Consider the following 24,074-nt stretch of genomic DNA (forward strand, 5'->3'; position numbering starts at 1 on the left):
AATATTTTACAGTTCCAGTGGATCAAGCTATGTCATTTTAATGTTATTGGTATCCTGGTTAACTAAAAGCTATTTAAGATTCTGTAAGATGCTGTAAGATTCTTGCAGCAGTTCCAAATCCAAGTTGATCAGCAGTTACTCAGTAGCTTCAGAAGACAAGCTTGGATGTTTGGTGCTAAAAGCACTAGTCCTTGTTAAGGCTGTACAAAGTCCATTTGTAATATTTTTTTCCTGTCTTTAGAAAACCCCCACAAAACAAAAACAATGCAAAAACTCCCATAAAAAAATAAAAAACTTCCCCAAATAAAAAACCAACCCCACCAAAAAACCTATGAAAGATTCTGAATTGCGAACGTGTAGAATAGCACCGACACCTGAAAAGCAAAGTTATGTTCATCAGCTTATTTTAATTCAGTATTAGAGTGAAAAAAATAAACTTGGCATCAACAATGGAAATCTAAATTAGACTTTCTAAATCTTTTTAATAAACCATGATGTGTAAGCCAGATAGTATCACTGCCTGTTTGAACCTGCTGCTACTTTAAGTTAGGATTTTTAGAGTTTTTCCTATTGCAGTAGGCTACTCTGACCTTTTGTTCCTAAATTTTCATACAGATATCATCTATCTTGAAATTGTGGAAACTACCTTCTAGCACTAGCCAAAAGAAATCCAAATGAAGGCCATCTCTTTTGTCATCAACTCTATTTTAATATCAAGAAGAGGCACTGCTGCCAAGATACGGAAATTAAATTGTACATGAGAATAAACATTAGGTTCCTGTTAGAAATATCCAAATTTAATCCTGTAGAAAGTCCATTTCTTAAAAACCTCTCAAACATAATATAACTGTGTTGCAGCTAAGCACAGCTCAACTCAGACATATTTGTCTGTGTTAAGTCTTCTTTCACACTTTTAATCTTAGAACTTCCATTGATTTTTCTATTTTATGTATTTCAGTTTAGAGCAGAAATTAGGATTGTAGTTACTCTCTTACCTGAGCTCCTTGAAATGTATTCATGATGCTCATTAGCAGGACCCAGAGAGGTAATATCAGTTCTTATTTCGCTGAAACAGCCATTGGGGTACAGAAAAGTGATTCTGTACTGGTAGGTGTTTGGGAGCTCTGGATGAATAAAGATCATCTATTTTATTCACTCCACATTAATGCTATTCTTCAACAGTACTTGCTGGTGAAAAAAATTATTGCTACTTCCAGCGGTGCTTGCTACCTTTGAAAGCAATCGTTTATATATACTCTCAGAACAGCTTTCTGCAACTTTATTCCTTATACAGTTGATTGTATTTTTGACCTGCAAGTAAGGCTTAAAATATTTCTATATCTATCATCTCATTGTAAGATGTTTAGATACATCATTTGATGTATTAGACTTTTAATACCTTCTTGAGGTTTTTTCAGCACAATGGATGAATTGTTATTCATATTCTTTAAATGTTTTTCATAGTCTTGAAATAGTATTTTTTTTCTTTCTTTTTAATGCTTTGACTCTCTGTTTGACAGTAATGTCTGCCAAGGTGAAGTATTTCTTTTAGGAAAAGCAAGGTTGGATTTTGTTTTGGAATGTTCCATGCAGAGGAAATCCGGATCTATCTCCTGTCTCAGGATGGCAACTGATTCCACTCCGGCATCAGAAACGGAAGGATTTGTCCTGCCACCTATCCAACTTGACTGGGGAAACATATCTGCTGACTTATCTTACTTTTTCATTTCAGAAAAACCTTAAAAAACAACATTGCTTTTCCTTTTGCCTTGGCTCGATTCCCTTCATATCCTGCAGGTGTTGGGCGAGTGTGTAGTTGTAAGCACAGTCTGTGCTTACACAGGCTGTTACGGTTGTAATGGAGGTGAGTTAGAAGATGACCCTCAGCTGTTCTTTGCTGCTGCTGTGCCAGACCTGTAGGAGTCCTATGACCTAGCTCAGTTTAGATTATGTGCATTCTGTGAGTGTCTGTTTAAAATAATTTGCAATAGGGGGGTTTCTGTGACAGAAGAGGGTTAGGGAGCACCCGCACAGACAGTTCAGAAAGGCAGAAGCCACAGTGGGAAAAGAGGTGGTAAGGACCAGGTGTGGGGGACTAGTAATCTCCTAATCCCTTTCAGTTGTCTCTAGAAGAATGTGTCACACTGCATCTTCATACAGCTGCCAAAATGAGAGAGAAAAAATGACAGGGTGCCATCTGGCCTCTCATTACAGTGCAGAACAACCTTTTTCTTTTTTTTTTTTTTTAATACTCTGAGCTATTATGAGAGGCATCTTGGTTTCTAATGCAAAGTTTTAGATGAACATGAATTAACTAGATATCTGAGGAGATGCAGGTGTGTGTGAAAGACTATTAGTATTACCTTCACAGATGTGAAAGAAAACTGCTAATGCTGTTAGAAGAAAGGCAGGATTCCTTGACTTTAAAGTACTAAATTTAACATGTTGCTTTCTTAAACCTTTTTTAGATTTTGTTGTTGTGCAGGAAAAATGCAAGGCCCAAATAGCAAATGTACCCTTAAGTTGCAGGGCAGAGTTCTGAAAGGAATATGGTTTAGAATGTGTCTAAGGAATATGGTTTGCAATGTGTCTAACCATTACTTTGAGGGCATCCTTTTTTCTTCAAAACCAAAACTGTCATTGGCCAATTTAACCTTGTTTAAGGTTCTGTATAGCATCCACATAGTTATTTTACTGGTTGGTACTGCAGTAAAATAATGTAAAAAATAAAATGTATGTAAAAATAAAATGCTAGATTTGGTGTTGTAAGGTTAGATTAAATCTTCTTTGCCTAATTCACAATGAAGCAAAAAAAAATCTTCTGGATATTTTATGAAGCTTCATAGGATCTCTCTGATTCTAGCTTAAATGAACAGAACCAATGATTTATTGCCTCTCTTATTCTTATACTCAAAAGTTAGATTGAGCCCTAGGTAAAAATGTCTTGTGGAGGCAAACTGTGTAATGCTTCCAAGTAACTAGACACCTATAAGTGAAGAAATAGACATTTTTACTGTTAAGACTAACAACTCATTTTAATTATGGGAACAGTCTTGCAGAATATATATCTTGAAGATTGGGACAGGTTGGAGAGCTTTGAAGTGTATTTCAATGGCCAAAGGACTCCTGAACCCTTGGGCTTTAGCTTTTAGAGAGGATGATGGATTTTATTACCTGATGGTTATTCTTACCATCTCTTCTGTACTCTATTTTTATCAGGACAAGTTTGTGTCTGGTAGTAATCTATTAAAGTTTGTCTCTAAGGTAGTAATTATTAAAGTTGCAGTGGATATTCAGAACTTTGCTACACTTTCCTTGGTGTTCATTGCCATCTAACTCTTTCAAAAGACGGCAAGTGGAAGCACAGTCCAGATACCTCAGCTAACTTATTTCTAGAGATGTTTTCAAGTCTTTTTCTTAAGCTTCAACTTTCCTGTTTTTTGGTGTTTTGGTATTTGATATTTTTTTCCCCTTCTGAAAACAGCACTACAGAAACAGAGGAAATAGTGTTCTTTGCATGTGGACTGTTTGGGAAATGAAGGGGCAGGTGATGAAATGTGGGGTGGAAGGAAGTGTTATGTACAAGGTAGATTTGGTGGCTGATAGCATTAAGTGATCACAGTATACCTGGGGGACTTGAGGCAGTTGTTGAGTTCTGCTGTACTTATACTCAAGTAGCAGAGTTTTGAGCATTCAGACATTCCAGTTCAGAGTTAATGTAACTGTCATTTGTCATCTATGACTTCTCCTATATAATTACTGATTTTTGTCAAGCTCTTCTGTTTGGACTGACTTAACAGTAGAAGGAACCTAGAGATTTACTCAACTCTCGAATTTCTCTTCTAGAATTGCACAATGCAACATCTTCCTAGTTCTTCCAAGTTCTTAATAGTGTAAGATGCTTAGCTTGAGAGCTGAGGAAAAATCGTGATTTCTTTGTTTACCAGATATTTTGCTGAATCGTTTTACCCTGTTGCCCCTCCTCCATGTTTACCAGTAACTGAGCTTCAGTTCCTGCTTTCTCGGAACTAATCACAACAAACACAGAGTACTTGGCATGCAGTAGCACTGTATCATGTGCAAGAAATTGGCCTGATCTGTAGCTTGTTAATGAAGTGTACTTGTTGTGTGGACTTGTTAGCTACGAGGGATGGATGATCTGTGGCCTTACACTACAACTAGGAGGCTGCAGTTCCTCTGGTCCACTGGATTCAATGACAGCATGAGTTACACTTAGATTGAGAGCCTGGGTTTGATCACCCTAGTTAGATTTAGAACGTAGATTTCCTTTAATCTCTTAAAACTGATCCTATACCTGCTAGCTCTTAATTTCTATTAAACTTGTTCCTTTTTATTTGTTTGTTTCAGCACTTAGATACCTTTCTTAAGAGTGTTAGCTTAAACTTCCTTATGGACCTTACAGAACTGAATGCACTGATAACCACACCTCAGAACTGCTTACCTAGGGTTCACCTGGTTATCCTGATGAGTGGTTGAACACGAGTCATCAACATGTCCTTGCCACAAAGAAGGGGAATGGTGTTCTTGGATGCGTTAGACAAAGCATTTCCAGCAGGTCAAGAATAGTGATCCTTCCTCTCTACTTAGCACTGGTGAGTCCACATCTGGAGTGTTGGCTCCAGTTCAGGGCAACCCAGTACAAGAGAGACATGGACATATTGAAGAGAGTCCAATGAAGGGCCATGAAGATGATCAAAGACCTGGATCATCTCTTTTATGAGAAAAGGCTGAAAGAGCTGGGACTGTTTAGTCTGGGGAAGAGAAGGCTCAGGGGGATCTCATCAATGTGTATAAATAGCTGAAGGGAGGGTATAAAGGTGACAGAGCCAGGTTCTTTCCAGTGGTGCCCAGTGATGGAACAAGAGGCAATGGGCACAAACAGAAACACAGGAGGTTTTGTCCCAACATCAGGAAACATTTTTTGACTATGAGGGTGACCAAACCAAGGACGTGGGTGCATTTTTATCCTTCTTGACATCAATGTGAACAACTAGTTTTCTGTTTTCCTAGCATGCCTTGCCTGTCCTCGTTGCCACGTTGATCTTTGAAATCAGTGTATTATTCTGCTTGTGTCATCTTAAAAAAAATTGCAGTATATTCTTATCTGATACATATCTCAGGCAATTTAAGTGCTTTTACTTATTTTAGGCTTTAAGTAAAGAAGTCAGGCATCCAGCAGAACTTAGGTCAGTTTGGAGGTCAGAGCCCTGGAGAACACTTCCCCTTTGGAAAGGCCGGATCAGCATGCAGTAGCCATTTCACCATGCACTTGGTGTTGCCTGGTGGCACATCACAGGTGAGGCTGTACCTTGCCTATGAGATGTGATGCTGGAGTGCAAGAGGGTACTCTGATACTATAACAGATCACAAAACAGTATCGCAGTGCAAATGCCATATCTAATGACCGTAGGTGATAGTACTTAGGGAGAAAGCAAAACCCGTTTCAGCCATGAGATCAGGCAAAGACTCTTGATGAAACTCTCCAGATTTAGTGAAGTGTTTGAACTGAAGCTAAGCTGTGGGAGAAGGGGAAGAAGAGTCTTTTTGTGGTTTGAATTATGATTTAATGTTAGAAAAGTACTTCCAATAGGATATTACTGCCACAGTGTCAGGACTAAATTCTCTAATGTGCCTGGAACAAGTATCATGTTTGGTGAGGAGCTTTTTTTATACTGGCAGAAAAAGGGGGTTGTATTTCCTAGTAATGCCTTTATTCGGTTAAACAAACATTCCCCACAGTAAAAGTTCATGTAATCTGGTTAATTTAGGGAATTTGTAAGTCAATGCAGAGTACTGCCAAATCCACTTCACTGATCTCTAAAAGACTGAACAAAGGCTTGCTGCCACAGTCTTCTCTCATGGCCAAGGCACCCAACTTGTGCTACTTTTGCTCTGTGATCTGTGTAACTGTATCTTAGAAAATATCATGTAACGTTATAGTACTGAGACATACATTTAATGGCTTCTGATACTTTTTTTTAAATTGATGGGAGTTGTCTTCTTACCTCTTCCCACAGAACATTTAAGCATCCATGTGTGTAGATAGTTAAAAAAGATCCTGTCCATGCAGAGTAGTAGCTTTCACTGATGCATGCTTTCCTTTCCTTATATGGGAGACCCAAGGAGGATTTTCCTATTTTCAAGGTGGAACTAACTGAAACCCAAATAGTTAAAAAAATACAAATGGACGAAGCAATCTGTTAAAATCATAGAACCATAGAATGGTTTGGGTTGGAAGGAACCTTAAAGACCATGTAGCTCCAACCCCCTTGCCATAAGCAGGGATACCTCCCACCAGACCAGATTGCTCAAAGCCCCGTCCAACCTGGCCTTGAATACTTCCAGGAATGGGGCATACACAACTTCTCTGGGCAACCCGTTCCAGTGTTTCACCACCCTCACAGTAAAGAATTTCTTACTAATATCAAATCTAAACCTACCCTGCTTCAGTTTAAAGTCATTCCCTTTTGTCCTATCACTACATGCCCTTGTAAAAAATCCCTCTCCAGCTCCCTTGTAGCCCTGTTTAGGTATTGGAAGGTGCTGTGAGGTCTTCCTGGAGCCTTCTCTTCTCTAGGCTGAACACCACCAACTCTCCTAGCCTGTCATCATAGGAGAGGTGCTCCAGCCCTTCTTCTTGGCCTTCTTCTGGACTTGCTCCAGCAGGTCCACATCCTTAATATCTTGGAAACCCCAGAGGTGGATGCAGTATTCCAGTTGGGGTCTTGTGAGAGCAAAGTAGACCTCCTGATGAGTGACCTGACAGAGTCACCTGCTGGCCATGCTTCTTTTGATGCTGCCCAGGATGTGGTTGGCTTTCTGGGCTGCAGGTGTGCATTGCTGGGTCATGTCCAGTTTTTCATCCACCAGTATCCCAAATTCATTTTTCTCAGGACTGTTCTCAACCCATTCTCCACCCAGCCTGTATTTGTGCTTGGGATTGCCTCAACTCAGGTGCAGGACCTTGTACTTGGCATTGTTGAACTTCCTAAGGTTCTCACAGACCCACTCTCAAGTGTGTCAAGGTCCCTCTGGATGGCATCCTTCCCCTCCAGTGTGTCAGCTGCACCACACACTTTGGTATCATCATCAAAAATAAGTTAAGATGGAATACAGATGTTAACAGAACAGGTTATGGATCATGTGATAAGAGGGATGCATTTCCCTTCTGCATTAAAGATATGTTTCTGACCTGTTCAACCTTCTTCACAGTTGGAGAGAAATAGCTTCTTTTGTGGCATGATTTGTCTGATAGGTACAGCTGCGTTAAAATAAGCAATGCCTTTGTAAGAGCTGGATTGTATCCATTGTCTATAAAAGAAAAATGGATGACTAGCTGGATGCCATCATATAGTTATTTTCAAATAATTTCAGCTTGTGTGTGTGTCTTCCTGAACACTTAAGCTTTTAAGAATTATGATTGTGAAGGAACATTTGTTAATTAAAACCTCAAGCCAACCGAACTGCAAACACTTGGGAATGTGGAGAGAGCAGCAAAGGCATGTCATAAATGTCCCCCAAAAGCTAAAAAAAACCCAAAAACAAACCAAAAAACCCAAACAATTATACATCGGTTGTATCTTCAAATCTAATGGTTGGGTTAACCGAATTAAAAAAGAGCTTGTTCGCTTGTGGAAGCACCCCTTATAGTAACCTGGCTGCATTTACAAATAAATTCTCCTTCCCTACATTGATTAGAACGTTGTTTCAAAGCCTCAGGGCTCAGATGGTTAGAAGCATTCTGTAATTTTCAAAATAAATATGTTCTCCTTTTGCTGATAGAGCCCTTTTCCTTCCTTGATATTTATTTTGGCATATTTCAGAAGCAATATTGTTCACTTTTAGCTTTCATTTTGCCAAAAAAAATAAGCCAAGCTGGCAGTCTACTCATAAGCTAAGCAATGTCAGGGAAGGTAGTCCTTAACCATTTCTGCACCTGCTTTACTGGTCAAACATGAGCAGGCCGAATTTTCTCCTTCCCTCTCCCAGAAAACTTCACTGCAGCTTTTGGGACCCTGCTGGATTATGAGCGTCTTGGGCACCACAAGTGGCCATGAATGCTGGGGATTAGACAGTATGGTACCTGTCTGATGATACTGCTCTTGAGACAGAGATAAGGAGGGGATGTAGTGGCTGTGGTCATGTGAACAAATGGAGGAGCAGAATACACCAGGAGCATTGACAATAAAAATTAAGAGTTGAAAAATGTTAAATATAGAGATGGGTTAAAAGTTTTTTAGGGTAAATGTTCCTGTGTCAGGAAAGATCTGTTTATTCAGATAACTTGAGTGTGGTTGCAAGTTTGCATAACTAAAAAAAACTGGCAAACTGCTTTAAATATCAGTGCATACATCTGTTTGTTATGCAACTCATTTTTCATCCTGTTTAAAAGAGCTTAGTGTTTCCGTAAATTGAATATGCATGCAGTCTGGTGTTGCTGAATTTCCTGCTAATAAGAGAACCTAAAATGGGCATGTGGGGGAGAGATGACAAGGAACAGGCATCAAGTGATTACCCAGTTCTGCATCCTTGCGCTGGGATGTGGAAGGTATGCGTCGCAGTGCCTGCTGCTCCAGGAAACAGACCTTCTGGGGCGAATTCCTCCTTCTGTGGTAATGCTATCTTTCCTTTTATTAATACAAATTAATCACTTGTAGTAATCTCCTTTCAGATGTCTGCTTTTTCTAATTTACATGAGAACATGTAGCCATACACTTACCAGTTATGCTTTCCAGTTATATGCCACCTCAGTTAATTACTCAGGGGCTTGAGTAATATCCTCGTCAGTTCTTTGGACTAAGTCATAGGGAACTATTAACTTTGCAGTTTTGTTAGCACTCAGTCATTTTGTTAAACTTTTTTTTAATGCTTCCTCTTGTGTTTTAGTGATATATGGTAAATTGCTATAGTGTGTTAATACTGTATGTTTTTCCTGAGGAAAAATTCTAATTCTAATGTGCTTTACATAATACAAAACAAACAGGATAATAAAAACATTAAAAGTAGTTGAATAAATGTTTATTCTTTATAGTGATATTTGTTTTTATGAGTGTCTATTTCTTAGGCAGGCCTTGAAACACAAGACCTTGTGTATTCTGGTCATCCGTTTGACTTTCTCCCATTCTCCTGCATGCAGGATGCTCCTCAGGTTCCCTGGTGGGGATACTTCCTCCCACCTCACCCTTCTGTCCTCATTTAAACTGTTTCTACTAAAGCTTGCTGTAGCTTTATATATACATTAAGCATGATATGATAACATCCTATCTTAAAAAAAACCCCATTGTCTCCATGCTACCCCTGCTCTTGCACAAGTGTTGATTTAGCAATCTAGTTTGTAATTTAGTGCTTCCTGCCCCCTCACCCCACCCAAGACAAAATGAAAGGGAAAAATGTGTCCTTGGAGTAATTCTCTGATCAAACACTTTCTCTGGCTGGTGGTAAGGGTGGAGAGAGCATGGCTTTGCTGAGAGTGGAACCACGGGGTTTTCTTCCTGCGGAACGCTGACTGTCCTGTTTCACACAGTTCAGTGTACAGCTTTCTCATCTGCTTGTATCTTGCTGATGGAGGCCTTGTAGAGACCAGCAGAACAATGACTGTAGTTGGACATCTCAGTAGGCATCCCAATTTGATCTGCTTCTCCCCTGAAACCCACTAAATGAATAAGTGGTTAAAGCATGTTTTTTCTACCAAGTTTTGCTTGATTCCAAAGCATTTTCTTGTCTCACTTGTGACTTCAAATGTGCTGTGAATACTACAATTCATTGTAGGTTTCATTCTCTTGCAAAAAAATTAAATAGGAAACACTTAAAGAATGAGGCATTGCTTTCTGTCTGTGTGTGGTGACCTCCAGCTGAGTGCCTGCTCTGCCACAGAGGGTGCTGGCTTGCACAAATTATTTAATTTCTGTGTCTCGGTTCCACAAAGCAATACACGGCTGTTTTTGGAGTTGTGCTGGGAAGCCCTCAACTGTGACTACTCTGGAATAGCTTTTTCTGTACCCAAATAGCTTGTGTGCCTGTGGGATGGGAGTGCTGTGGCTGCTGGGAACTCTGGAACAAGGGGAAATACAGCAAGAAACCTGTGGGTTTCTGGGTTTTTTGCATAACTTTTCCTTATTTGTAATAGTTAACGCTTGCCTGTGTGAGTAGCTTTTGTATTGGCCATTTTATTTGAAACTATTCTATCCATTCCTAAAAAGTTGATTTTTTCTGGGTAAATGTCCATGTTTTGCAAGCAACTGTAAAATGCAGAGTTTGCATTTAGGACTATTTACACTCTTAAAACTTATGGGAGATAAAGTGCAGCTCTCTTAACAGATTGGAATTGAATTACTGTATTTTTCTTCTCTAGGATCTCGAGCAACAGGATGGAAGAACTCTAACTGATAGAGAGACAGACAACAGGCCCTTTCAGCATGGAGACGACCCCAGTTGATGGGGAATTTGACAGAAATTCAGTGAGTAACTAAAATGTGCCTTTGTGTAATGAGATGAATGTGAAGATACTTTTGCAGAGAGAGGGTAAAATGGCTTGAATCTGTTCAGTTTTGGTTTGAATTGATACTTTTCTGGTGAATGTATTTCAAATATCCTGTAGTATCATGTACCATTTCCTAGATTCTCATGGCAAGAAGGCTGAATGTCAAAAAACATTTGGATTTTGGATTTGATTTACTTTTTTGGATTTTATCTCAGAGTCCCAAAGAAAAAAAGTATTCCTCTGTCTAACTGGCATTTTGCTAGTTAGTGACTATGGACAATAGTAAAAATAATGTATTTCTTGGTGGAATGAGGAGCAGAAAAGGCAGGAGGAGTGATAATTATATGTTATCAGAGCAATCTAAGGTTAAGAGTTGATAATCTGTACTGATAACAAAATTTCTGATGTAGCGAAGCTCTTTCTAAGCACGGTTTAAAACCAGGAAAGGCTAGTGAGTAGTATGACACTTCATCATCATTGTAATATTGAAATTATTTAAGAATTTGGTTTTCCACAAGCTGTGTTATGTAGAAGCACTCTAATAGGTGAAGCAGGAAATGTTTTTCAGTTTCCAGAGTTGCTTCATGATAGAAAGCACTGCCTCCCAAAGGCAAAAATAAGATATATTTTCTGTAACTGTGGTGAAGGTCAAGTTTAACACTTCATTAGTGACAAACTTTATTTGTGACAGTCAGCTACTACACAGAGCTATTAATTTGTTCAAGTGTTTTATTACTTTTTTTAACTGAAGTGATGAATTTGTAGAAAAACTATTTTGCAGTGCATTAAGAAAATCCTTGACTTTTTCCTGTAATAAACAAATTCATTGTTTTGTTGCATGGACAACACATCTATATCCCAGATGCAACATACTATGAGTATCAACTGTTGACTTTTTTTAAAAAAAATCCTGTTAGTTCAGTTGCTCTGCTCCTTGTTTCCTAAAATAAAAAAGTACCAGTTCACAAAACACTTCAAAGTAACATAAAATGTGCTAATCTTCTTTTTGTGACGTGCATTCAGAATAGCATGGTATTTAAAAGGTATCTTGAAATGTGTCTCTGTATGTCTTACCAAGTCTCCTTCAGGAGAATTGTAAGTGTAACAATAGATTGCCTTTTGTCCTATGTGCTTAGGCACCTAAAGTGTAATCTCAGAATAATTTTTTTTAACTGATGGTATACTGTTACAGGCTACTCTAAGCATTTCTTACCAAAATATCAGCTAGTGGGGTAAATGTCTGTCGTAACTGCAGTTACAATGTCAAGTTTTTTGTTTTGCATGCAGGTGTTAAAAACGTTTTTGAAAGCTTATCTGGTAGTCTAGTGTTCTTGATCTGGTGTACATCATAGTAAAAAAAGTGAAAATTAAACAATAAAACCCCCATATACATTTTAAGAGAGATCGACCCAGTAATTTTGAAGACCTTGAATCAATGCAAATCCTGACTCTTCCCAGAATTTTAAATTTTTTTAAATCATGTTTAAAAGTTTTCTGTATTCCAGACTTTTAGCTGCAATAGGTTGGTTTGGTTTTGAGTTGTTTTTAAGTTCCGTGTGTCTGATGAAAATTCATTAAATACATGAGGTGGAACATGCATGATGAATACTGATCAACATTTTTTTCCCATCATTTTAAGTTCTTTAGGATGTTTCTAGGAGGTACCCGAAAAAGCCCTTTTTTAGAGGTGTCAGCTTTCTAATTTGTTTTCTTTTGGCTTGTGTGTAAAAAAAAAAAAACAAAACACAACCAAACCAACCAAACAAAAGAACGGAGGAGGAGATTACAGAACTTAATACTGTGATCTTTTCAGAATCAATATAGGGAGAAAAGTCTTACATTAAATTCTTATATTTTCTAACAGTTAGGTTTATACATACTGCAATAAATCTGAACACAAAAGCTGTGACAACTCAGCAAACTATTTTTGTAGTCTGGCACCATTAAAACAATGCAAAATACCAGAACCTTTGGTTTGAGTTCTTGTTTGAGAACAGTTTTTGCCTATCTTTCTGTAAAATAGTAGTTTAATTTAAACAGCCCTCACTGACTCAGAATTCAGAACATTACATGGGAATGTTTGGTAAAAACTATTCTTTTTCAAAATTATTTTTTTACTAATTTTTAGTTGCCTTTATATTTTACCAAAACATCTATTTAATAAATAAATTGCCTGTGATATAGCTTGTACAGTCAGTCCTTGCTATTTAAATACATCAATAGACATAGAAGTACCTTTTTTCCTTGAAGTATAGAATAGAAGTCCTTTCTACTGATCAGACTTGCAGGTTGGGTTAGTGGTCCTGAATTTAAATGTAACTGGAATAATCTTAATGATTTACACATATTCAGCGACTGCCTTCAGGAAAAGTCCGTCTTCAGCAGGGTTGAAAACTCTAACTTGGCTTTAGAATGTGCATTTCAACTCTATAAAAAATGTGGCTGTAGGTTTTGATTGTAAAACTAGTAAATCTATTTAAAAAACTTATCTTTTGTAGTATGAGATTCAGACATGTTAGTATGACATATGCTTTTTCTTTTCCCCTAATATTCAACAGGAAAAGGATTTTGTTTTTCAGGACAACTTGGCAGATGTAACTTAAAGTTTAGTAGCAGTTGTTATTAGTTTTATTTCTGAGAAATGAATGTCTAAAAATAGTGCTTTTCTGAAGCACATGAGCTGCCTTTGTATAAAACCAGAATTATGGCTGCTGTCTCATGGGATGCTTTGTATTGCTGGTTTTATTCCTAAATCTTACTCAAAAACTTTACTGTGAGGAGGACTAGGTTTTGTATGTTTTGGTAGTGACATTTCAAGGAAATTGTGCTTCAGTAGAAGCTAAATTAAACATGTAGTGTTGAGAACCTGCCTTGTCAAAGGACTTGTTCTGTAATCTGTAATAATCAAAGTCATCAATTATATAATGTGAAAGTAACAGTAGGCTGTGCCTCTGGAAATATGCATATGTTTCTCTTAATTTTGCATATTTAGAATAAGAGTTGTGGGAGGCGATGGACAGGAATGTCCTGAGAACATTCTTTTCAGAGCAAACATTGAAGTAGTAGAACTGTCATGTTTTGTTCCTTTAGTGGTTTGGATCCCAAATCTGCAGATATATGAATTGCAGATGACAGAGGTGCAGTAGGCCACTAGAAAATGAAGAGGTCTTTTTGCCCAAAATCATCTCATTTCAGTACCTTAACATCTTGCATCAGTGTTTAGAAATATATATTCTGCATGTTTTAGGTAAATACACAGGCCCAAATACATCTAATGAAGAGAGGAGGTTGACCAGCAACAGAGGTAGTTTGGTGTGTAAACAGAATGTCTGTTGGAGAAGATCAAGGACAGAGTTAGACAGGCTTGTGTTTCAGCCTCTGGTGTAGGAGCTGTTTGTACCAGTTCATAGGATTAACCATGCAATGCTAAAATATTTACATGAAAAGCCCCTGCACCATCATCTCCGGTGACAGGTTACCCTGCTCTGTGGTGTCATGTTGTATCTTGGCCAGGGCTGCTTGAGAGTCAGGCAGTGAGACTGAATCTGCTGCGGTGCTTTTTCACTCTTACTTCTTCAACATGTAAGTACTCACTGCGAGTGAACATACTGTCTCAGTCTCTGACACTTCTGATCTTATATGTCCATTTACAATGTATTTTTCCAGATCTGTGCTCTTGCTTTCCAGCTTTTAGTGTGAAATAAAGCAGACCAGTGCTGAACAGCAGTGTTCTTTTCTGTCCTTGAGTCAGTTGCTGGATCTCTGTACAGTTACTGCAGGCTTCTTGCTCTCTTGTCAGTCACTATTCTCTTGAATCTAAAATCAGCGTAGGGTAGTACAGTTCCAGTCCAAACATAAATTGTTTCCTAATCTGCAGTTATATTATCTGTACGTTAAAAGAAACACTTTGCCTTAAAAAGCCATTGAATTCTTGAATACTTTTCATGTACTAGTACCGAAACCTGCCTGGTAAGTTCATGGGTTCCCTTAGCAGCATTTCACTCTGATGTAAATTTAGTCTCTGATAGGAATTGAAGGTTATTTACCATGTTTGCTTATATTTTATTTCAGCCTTCATTGTTTAATCAAATCTTGTTATGGAAACTACAGAATTATGAAAGAAGGGTTGCCTCACATTTCTAATGATGTGTAATGCAGTTGCTATATTCTCACTGCAATACTTTACATTTGCACATTGCACTGTAATACCCAGAGGCAGATGTGAGGGTTAACAAAAAGAAATATATTAAAAAATCTGTTTTGAGATCAAGAGTGCAAGCGAAGACACTTACTTGCAAAGATTTTGATTATGATTTTTCTCTTTTTTGTTTCCTGCTGTTTAGTCCTGATAAAGAGAGGCAAGATTGGATCCTCTATAAAGCAGGGCAAGAATTTATCTTCTTTATGGAATATAAGTTTTTTTCCTTGGGGATATAGAAGCTACATCATGTTTGGATTTATTTTTAAGGAGGAAATGTTCATGCTGATCAGTATACTTGTTTTCTCCTTTTCACTGACTTCAAATGTAGTAAATCCTTTAACACGTAGGTGGAACTTGCCTTACATCTGTACACAGCTGAGCACAGTGGGATCTTAGCCTTGATTTTGGTCTTGGTTAGCAATGATTTAAAAAAGATTTCATATCAGATATCAGAAAGGAGTACAGACTATTACTATGTAGTTACCCTCCACTACTGCCTATATTTGATGCATTCAGTGGACCACAAATAATTTTTTTTTACATGATTCTTTGGAAGTACTTTGATGTCCTTCCCAAATCTTCGTTCGCGAAGCCTAGCCATGATGATGATGATGTAAAATGTCCTCTTAAATTTAAAACTGCACTGCTTGTCTTGCATCCTAAGCCATTTAAAATATTACCTGTGTTCATAGATGAGCTGAATCTGTGGCTTCTAATTTTGTGTTTGTGTGCAAAAGCAGTTAGGTTTGGATCAAGCATTAGTGGGTGCTTGCATGTTTTTGATGGTGTTAAAGGTTTTTTCTTTCCAAAACTCTTGTCTGAAAGTGGAATGGTTTTGGAAACAAATTTTGTATTATTTCAGCTTTCTTCAGAGCTTCAGTCTTTTGAAAACATTGTGCATCAAGTCATATTAGCACTAAATTGCTGGTGGAAAAATTCCACTCAGAATAAGCAGTTGAGGTAGTTGCTGTTTACTAATGATAGCTTCTAATAATGGCTTTTCTATAAGCATATTTGTCAGTTTTGTTGCTTCACCTTTTCTGAACTAAGGTCTGCTAAGTCTCCTTTGGCATTGAGGTGCATGTTGTATTTTAGTTATGAACTAACACTGTTTTAATTGTCTTTCTTCTTTCCTGCTGCTGCTGCTGCTTTTGTGCACTTGCTTCTTCCTGGCCTGGATTTTTATGTTTGCTGTTCTTCGTTCTTCAATTGTATGTGTACACAGCAACATGGTGAGAACAGAGATTCTCATGGACCATCAAGTAAGTAACTCCTCTCTTCTACAGTATGTTTGCATATATGTTCATAATAGCATATATTTTGCATATGGGCTACTGGGTTAAATACTAGGTTTTCTTCTGTATCATAATTGACAATTTGAAGTATGACGAAAATTTGCTGTTGGAAAAGTATTTTGCCTGGCATGCCACTCATCTGACTGTTTCCCTACCTTAACTTTTTTTTTTTTTTTAAGCGGGAAAAGTTTATTCTTCACCTCTCTCAGTCATGGCCGCCAAAAATATATTTCTTATATTACTTATCTGGAAGAGAAGAAGCTATTTTTGTGTGTTTGAAATGAAACCTTCAAATGCTATTGTAGTATAGATAGTAAAGATATGGAAATAATGGTTCAGAAGCGCTTTTATTTTTGAGCTTGTCTGTTTATACTGCTATATGGTTACTTAATTTCAACAATTTTACATATTCAGAACTGACCAGGTGTATATACTGTAATACTCCAGAAATGGATCTGGTGAAGCGATAGGGGAAACTTCAGATGTGGGTATTTATGTGCTTGCATTCAGCCAAGGACTTGTTGGTGCTGTTGGTTCATGGGCATTAGGATGACAGTATGATTGGCAGAATAATTTTGCCTGGGATTGAGAGTTTGCATGCGTGGGGAAAGGAGAGGTGCAGGTACAAATTGTTTCTTTTTGATAAGAAATCTGCGAAGAAGCTGTGGTCTTAGCTGACGTGGCTTATTACAGACGTTAAGAAAACAATGTTGAGTTGAATCATAATAAACCTTTTCCTATGTCTGATGTCATTGTACTATTTTCAGGGGTATAGGCACTTTCATATGCTCCTTATTGAAACAGAAGAACTGAGAATCTGACACTTAAGATTTTTTCTTTCATAGTCTTACCTGAAATAAATTGGCTGTAAATACCCTGATTTGTATTTCTTCGATGCATGAATTGTACTGAAAAACTGTGTATTAGTAATCTGATGGCCAGTATGATGAAAATGAACAAAGTATGTATTCTCAACTGTAACAGTTCTGTTGGTATTGAAATGTGTCCTCTAAAGAGTCATGAGGAGGCTTTGGCATTTACTAATTAATGTTTCTTCTCTAAAATTATCCTCTACTTGTCTTCAAGAAGATAGATGATATGAGTTTAAACTCACTCAGTTGAAGAAAGGTAGGAAGAGAGGTGGTCTTTCTCTTGGGTGGCTGCTCTGAAGCTTGAGTGAAAGTCTAAAACCAAATCACCACTTTGAGGCCTTTGAGTGGAAGGAATGGTTGGCAATGCCATTGTATGTCTTCTCAGACACATTGAGCATATGCATATTGTCATGGTTTGAGATAGTCTCCAAAATCCAATTCCCTAGCTCCATCCCCCTCCCACATCTCAACCTAATGTGAGATGGGCTTTTCCAGACAAAACACACCAGACTCAAAGTGGGGGAAAGGGAATATATTACAATGACTGTACAAATAAATACCATATCACATTATACACATGATCACAAACTATCTCTACCATGACATATAGTATTTACAATGATCAGATCTCTTCTCCCCTCCAAATAAAAGTCCAAGAAGAAAAGAGAAAAGTCTTTCTGTCACTTCCTCAGGCCACAGTTCCTTCATTTCAGTTTTTTTTGTGGCACTGGTTAGTGTCCTTCATTTTCCTGAGGCAGCAGATTTAAGTGTGGCAGTCAGGATTTTTGTTCTTACTTTGTGGAAATTTCAACCCCGAGCCCGAGCCTTCAGGGGATTTCCTTGTAGATCTTCACTCCTCTTGAGTTAGAACATTGAAGGCAGCTTTCAATTCAGTCTTACCAAAGCTCTTCTGCTCTGTCTCATGCATGCAGCAGTTGTGGCTGGCTTTCTGCCAGCACCCACAAGGGAGGTATCCAAGTCTCTCTCTCTTGGCCCCATCGCCTCACAACCGAGGGGTCTTCCATGGACTTCGTAACCCCAGACAAGGTCGTATCACCACGTCATATCACGAAGACACAGGGGAGTCTTCGTGACGGTCTGGTATCTTCAGGAGACTCAGCTCCTTGCTTGCAGGGCCTTTGTGCCCTGTCTCTCAGGCTGCCACCAGGCAGGAGTGCGAGGGGGGGGAGCCAAGGTCAACTCCCCCCGCATTCCATCTGGCCGTCCCGGTCCAGCTCCGGGACGCCCTGAGCTTCTCAGCTCCTCTCTCTCTCGTGCTGCATACTCCAAGGCTCCTCTAAAATAGGAGTCCATGTCCCTCTTCTCCAAGAGGGTCTCCAAGGGAGGTTTGGGGGATCTGGTATCAGTCTTACCCCAAACTCTGTCTCTCAGCTGCTGGCTCTCTTTCTCCTGGCTCTGTCTTCCAGGAGTCTTCTCTGCGGTGCTGCATGTTTCTGTTGCTCCTTCAGTTCAGGTCCTTATCTCCTGGCTCTCTGCCACCTTCTCCGGCCAGTGTCGGCTGCTGCTCTGCGCCCATGGAGAGAACATCTCCCAGCATAACTACAGGCACCTAGCCCAGCTTTATGCTGTTCCAGGTCCCTGCAGCCCCCCAGCCAGGGGCTGGGAGGGCCCAGAGGGCCCAAGAGGGCCCGAGGGGTTCAGAGCCCCCTTCCTCGTGGCTCTACAACATGGCCACCCCTTCTACCACCAAAACTACAACTCTTCTCTTCCGGTCTGGTTGTGATATGTTTACATTTCTGCAGGAGCGCCCATTGGGCAGAACTTCAAAACTTCCAGAGGTTTCCACCCCTTGGGGTCTACCACTTTTCTTAGCCTCTGGGGGAAAACAAGGTCCAAACCACGACAACACTCCACCCCTCGCTCCTGCGAAATTGTCAACATATCACAACAACTGAGAAAACTCTAATCAACATGCAATCTTCAATAAACTAAAATATAATCAAAATCTCTCTACTACACATCAATATAGTATTATCACAAACTTAACTCTACTCTTAATACTTAACTTACATTACTATAGCCTTACACTTACTCTACAATGGTACAGTCTGTGTTTTGTCTGGAAAACTCTTTCTGCTACCACAAGCATCATGGCTCTTATCTCTTTTCCCCCGATGGTTCGCAACCATCCTCTGCTACCATTTATGTCATGGTTTGAGATAGTCCCCAAATCCAATTCCCTAGCTCCATCCCCCTCCCACATCTCAACCTAATGTGAGATGGGTTTTTCCAGACAAAACACACCAGACTCAAGGTGGGGGAAAGGGAATATATTACAATGACTGTACAAATAAATATAACATCACATTATACACATGATCACAACTATCTCTACCATGACATATAGTATTTACAGTGGATCAGGTCTCCTCTCCCCTCCAAATAAAAGTCCAAGAAGAAAAGAGAAAAGTCTTTCTGTCACTTCCTCAGGCCACAGTTCCTTCATTTCAGTTTTTTGTGGCACTGGTTAGTGTCCTTCATTTTCCTGAGGCAGCAGATTTAAGTGTGGCAGTCAGGATTTTTGTTCTTACTTTGTGGAAATTTCAACCCCGAGCCCGAGCCTTCAGGGGATTTCCTTGTAGATCTTCACTCCTCTTGAGTTAGAACATTGAAGGCAGCTTTCAATTCAGTCTTACCAAAGCTCTTCTGCTCTGTCTCATGCATGCAGCAGTTGTGGCTGGCTTTCTGCCAGCACCCACAAGGGAGGTATCCAAGTCTCTCTCTCTTGGCCCCATCGCCTCACAACCGAGGGGTCTTCCATGGACTTCGTAACCCCAGACAAGGTCGTATCACCACGTCATATCACGAAGACACAGGGGAGTCTTCGTGACGGTCTGGTATCTTCAGGAGACTCAGCTCCTTGCTTGCAGGGCCTTTGTGCCCTGTCTCTCAGGCTGCCACCAGGCAGGAGTGCGAGGGGGGGGGGGGGGCCCAAGGTCAACTCCCCCCGCATTCCATCCGGCCATCCCGGTCCAGCTCCAGGACTCTCTGAGCTTCTCAGCTTCTCTCTCTCTCTAGTGCTACATGTCCAAGGCTCCTCTAAAATAGGAGTCCATGTCCCTCTTCTCCAAGAGGGTCTCCAAGGGAGTTTTGGGGGATCTGGTACAGTCTCTTACCCCAAACTCTGTCTCTCTGCTGCTCTCTTCTTCTCCTCCCTTTCCAGGAGTCTTCTCTCCGGTGCTGCATGTTGTTTCTGCTGCTTCTTCAGTTCAGGTCTTATCTCCTGGCTCTCTGCCACCTTCTCCGGCCAGTGTTGGCTGCTGCTCTGCGCCCATGGAGAGAACATCTCCCAGCATAACTACAGGCACCTAGCCCAGCTTTATGCTGTTCCAGGTCCCTGCAGCCCCCCAGCCAGGGGCTGGGAGGGGGCCAGAGGCCCCAAGGGGCACAGAGCCCCTACCTCGTGGCTCACAACATGGCCACTTCTCCTCAACAACCCCAACTACAACTCTTCTCTTCCGGTCTGGTTGTGATATGTTTACATTTCTGCAGGAGCGCCCATTGGGCAGAATTTCAAAACTTCCAAGGGTTTCCACCCCTTGGGGTCTACCACTTCTCTTGGCCTCTGGGGGAAAACAAGGTCCAAACCACGACACATATCAAATCTTTTTTTCAAGTGGCAGAAATGGCATGTGAAACCTAAGAAGAATTAGAATAATAGAATAGAAGGAACCTTAAAGATCATCTAGACTCACCCCATTGGTGTAAGGAGGAACATATTCTACTAGCTCAGGTTGCTCTGAGCCCCATCCAACCCAGCCTTGAACACTTCCAGGGATGAAGCATCTACTATTTCTCTGGGCAACCAGAGAAGGTGGTTCCAGTGCCCCCCCACCCTCACAGTAAAGAATTTTTTCCTAATATCTAATCTAAACCTGCCCTCTTTGAGTTTAAAACCATTGTCCTTGTCTTGTCATTACAGACTATGGTAAAAAGTCTTTCTTATAAACTCCCTTCATATAGTGAAAGGCTGCAGTAAGGTCTCCCCAGAACCTTCTCTTCTCCAGGCTGATCAACCCCAACTCTCTTAGCTTTCTTCATAGGATGTGTTTTTCCCCCCCTCATAATTTCACTAGATGAGGCCTTCCCCAGGGACATTTTAAAAAACCCATAGAAGTCTTATTTCGGTTGTTCTCACGTAAATTCATTGGAAAGTGTAAGGGCTTTGAAGATTAGTCAGAAACTGAGTGTGGGTTTTGAGACTTACAGGTTTTGATTAGTTTGCCAAGATTTCACTGCAAAGCTGTTTCCTGGGTTGACTGAATTGTGGCTATCACAAAAGTGGCAAAGAAAGAAGTATTTCAGAAGTTACAGCTAAATGCTATATCTGTATTCAGTAGCAGCCTTTTCACCTCCTCCTAGTTTTGTTTTCATCTCGTGTCTCGTGTCTTAGACCAGTCTTATTGGCTTCTTTTAGCCATCCTCTCCAAAGCACATTTCTAGCTTGAAAACCTCATTTTCTAGAATGAAATGTTTTGCAAGACAGCAGTTGAATACCAGTTTCATAAATAGCAGTGAAGTTCTTAATAGAAATCTATGCACAAGCACGTAACATCATTGACTGAGCATCATTTTGTATTTCAGCAGTGGTAACAAACAGTGATGAATCACAGCTTGCAACTCCAGGAAAAATGAACCAGCAACAGGGGAAAGAAGCCTATTTTACTCCAACCAAAGAGTTACTCCAGCCGTGTCTGAGCCCAGGAACTTCCCATAGCCATGGTAAGACAAAACTGTTTTTTACAGAGGTTTTCAAGAACTTAAATTCTGATATTAGTTATATGTTCCAAAAATTGGTTGAAAAACACTGCTTTTTACAATAAAGAGGTAAGAAAGAAAGCATATTGAAATGTTGTATGTAATTATTTGTATCCTTAAGTGTTAATCTGAAACAGGAAAAAATTCATTATGTGGTGCACTAATTTATTAAAGCATGCTATGATGGGACAACAGGCCATATAATGGGAAATCATATTTGTGTGTAACCAATGGTAACATTCTTTTCTCAGTACTTAAGTTGTGTCTTTATGCCAAAGTGTTATGATGTACCACCTAAGCCTGGAATCTTTGTGCAAAGATCTTTTAACAGAAAGATCCTTCTCTTTAGAAAAGTGAAAAAAAAGAAAAGCCTTAACACAACTTTTTGCCAGCTTTCAGTCTCTCTGCCTTGCTAAACCTCTTGGAAACAAACTCTCTGTGGATCCATCTGAATTGACTGGATGCAAAGTGAAACTCATTAGTAGACCTGTCATGTTGATAGTCTGTTCAAGAAACAAAAAACCAAGCAAATAAACAAGCTCTCCTTGTGCTTATTTGCATTGGATACCGCTTGCATTGTCTTATTGCCTAGGATATCATTAGATGTGTTTATTATGGTGTGTGAAGTCCTTACTGAAAACTTCAGGCTTTTAAAATTAATATTCTCTTCCCTTTTACTCTTGGCAGCCATGCTAGTCATCTATGCTTCCTTAGTTCTTCCCGTGAGTAGTGTTCCTGAAATGGCTTTTTATTCTTTACTTTTTTTGGTATGAACCTCCCTAACTCCCATAACTTGCTTTGTCAAAGTAATATTAGTGTGTCAGAGTAATAAAGGCAGTGTCTCAGGTAACTTTAAATCATTTTCCTGTTTTCCTGTTGTCCTAGTTAGAACAGCTGGGACCAGTTCATCACTATATGGGTGTAACCCAAAACTGTGTATTCTATACCCTTCCATGCCATTTCCCAGAAACTGTTATCAATAGACCATTTACACCATCTGCCCAGAGCAGCCTGACACCTCAGGCTATAAACTGGGTGTTAAGAGGCCTGTGAGACAGGAGGATGCTCCTGTCCTCACACCCATTGTGGAATTCCCCGCCCTGAGGGAGGTACTGGGCATTCCTGCCTGAACTGGAGGATATATAATCTTGGGGTTTTGGGAGTTTTTTAACCACTCGTGGGATCCAGAGGAAAACTGAAGACCACTGCTCTCAACCAGACTGCAACCACCACTTTTCAACTGGACTGCAATCACCACTCTTGACCAGACTGCGACAGCTCTCCCACCAACAGGTTTTCCCTCCTCCTTTTACTTTGGACTCAGGGGGCCCAATGAACACCACTCTGTTCATGCCCCAGGGTGCTGGGTTATACATTTGGGGTTTGTGGGTAAAAACCAATTGTTTGTCTGTATAATCGTACTTATTGTATTAATTTATTAAATTGTTATTCTGATTTATAATCTCTCTTTCGAGTTGGGTTCATTTCCCCTGCTGGTTTACCTTTAAACCAGCACACTCATTCAGTACTATTTAGATAAGAAAAAAACCTTTTAAACAAAAGATAGTTGTTACCATGCTGAAAGTAGTAATCTTTTAGCGTATTTTAAGTTATTATGGTAGTATTTTCAGTATTACCCATAGCTAGCTCTGATGTATTTTCTAATAGCTGCTATTATCTCACTGGAACAGCTCTTGATGTTCTCTGGCTTGTGTTATGCTTAATCTGGAAATATTTTCTGGAAATATATGTATAATATACATATATATATCTTGTTTGTAATTTTTATTAGGGTTAAAAAATTTTTTTGTTATTCTCCCTATTTGCTGTGTTGTATCCCTTATTAGACAAATGCTGTAGTTATATGTGTATTTGAATATTCTAATAAAGTCTTCTTTTTAGTGTTGCTGTTTTCACTAATCTATAAAGTCAAAGTGTTGTGGTTTTTTCAGGGCTTTCACTCATAGGAATATCATTAAAAAGGCCTTTAAATGCGCTAAGACTTGGTGGTGCTACATCAAACTCTTTGCAGAGATTGTCCTCTCTCCTGACTATTTTTTTCCCTCTGATTATTTCAGGGCTGATATAAGTGAACTTAAGATGGTTAAATGTATTTGTGCCTTTTTTAGCATCAGTCATCACTGTCTTAGTCTTCCAGGGGCACTACTAGAAATAAAGCTGTAGTTTCATGAAACAAGAAATTTGGCTTGCATTCAATTTGAGTAGTGAAAAGATAGGATGTGGGCTAGGCTTCAGCAACCCACAGTTACTAACTTGTAGCCTATCTGCAACTCAGGAGGTGTAGCTTTGATTTTTATGGAGGGGGATGACCCATATGTAAAAATTGGGTGAATATTCTATGGTAGTTATTCCTATGGCAAAATGACAGTACTAGAGAAAATGTGAGCTTATTACATATGGGGAAA

General features: G+C 39.5%; 1 protein-coding gene across 3 annotated transcripts in view; it reads left to right on the forward strand.

Annotated features, from left to right (window-relative positions):
* OSBPL8 (oxysterol binding protein like 8) overlaps window positions 1-24,074 on the forward strand; it is a 91,049-nt gene that overhangs the window by 19,213 nt on the left and 47,762 nt on the right. Inside the window, exons 2-4 of one of the 3 annotated variants that reach the window (XM_064655615.1) lie at window positions 10,373-10,478; window positions 15,928-15,964; window positions 21,475-21,612. In XM_064655615.1, coding sequence (XP_064511685.1) covers window positions 10,437-10,478; window positions 15,928-15,964; window positions 21,475-21,612 — 217 coding nt within the window. In that variant the 5' untranslated portion in view covers window positions 10,373-10,436. Of the gene's footprint in view, window positions 1-10,372; window positions 10,479-15,927; window positions 15,965-21,474; window positions 21,613-24,074 lie in introns of those variants that run through there. The other 2 variants (XM_064655616.1, XM_064655617.1) reach the window with 2 other exon arrangements.

The sequence above is a fragment of the Pseudopipra pipra genome, chromosome 5 (genome assembly GCF_036250125.1).
Source record: "Pseudopipra pipra isolate bDixPip1 chromosome 5, bDixPip1.hap1, whole genome shotgun sequence".
In the NCBI taxonomy this organism is placed as follows: Eukaryota; Metazoa; Chordata; class Aves; order Passeriformes; family Pipridae; genus Pseudopipra; species Pseudopipra pipra.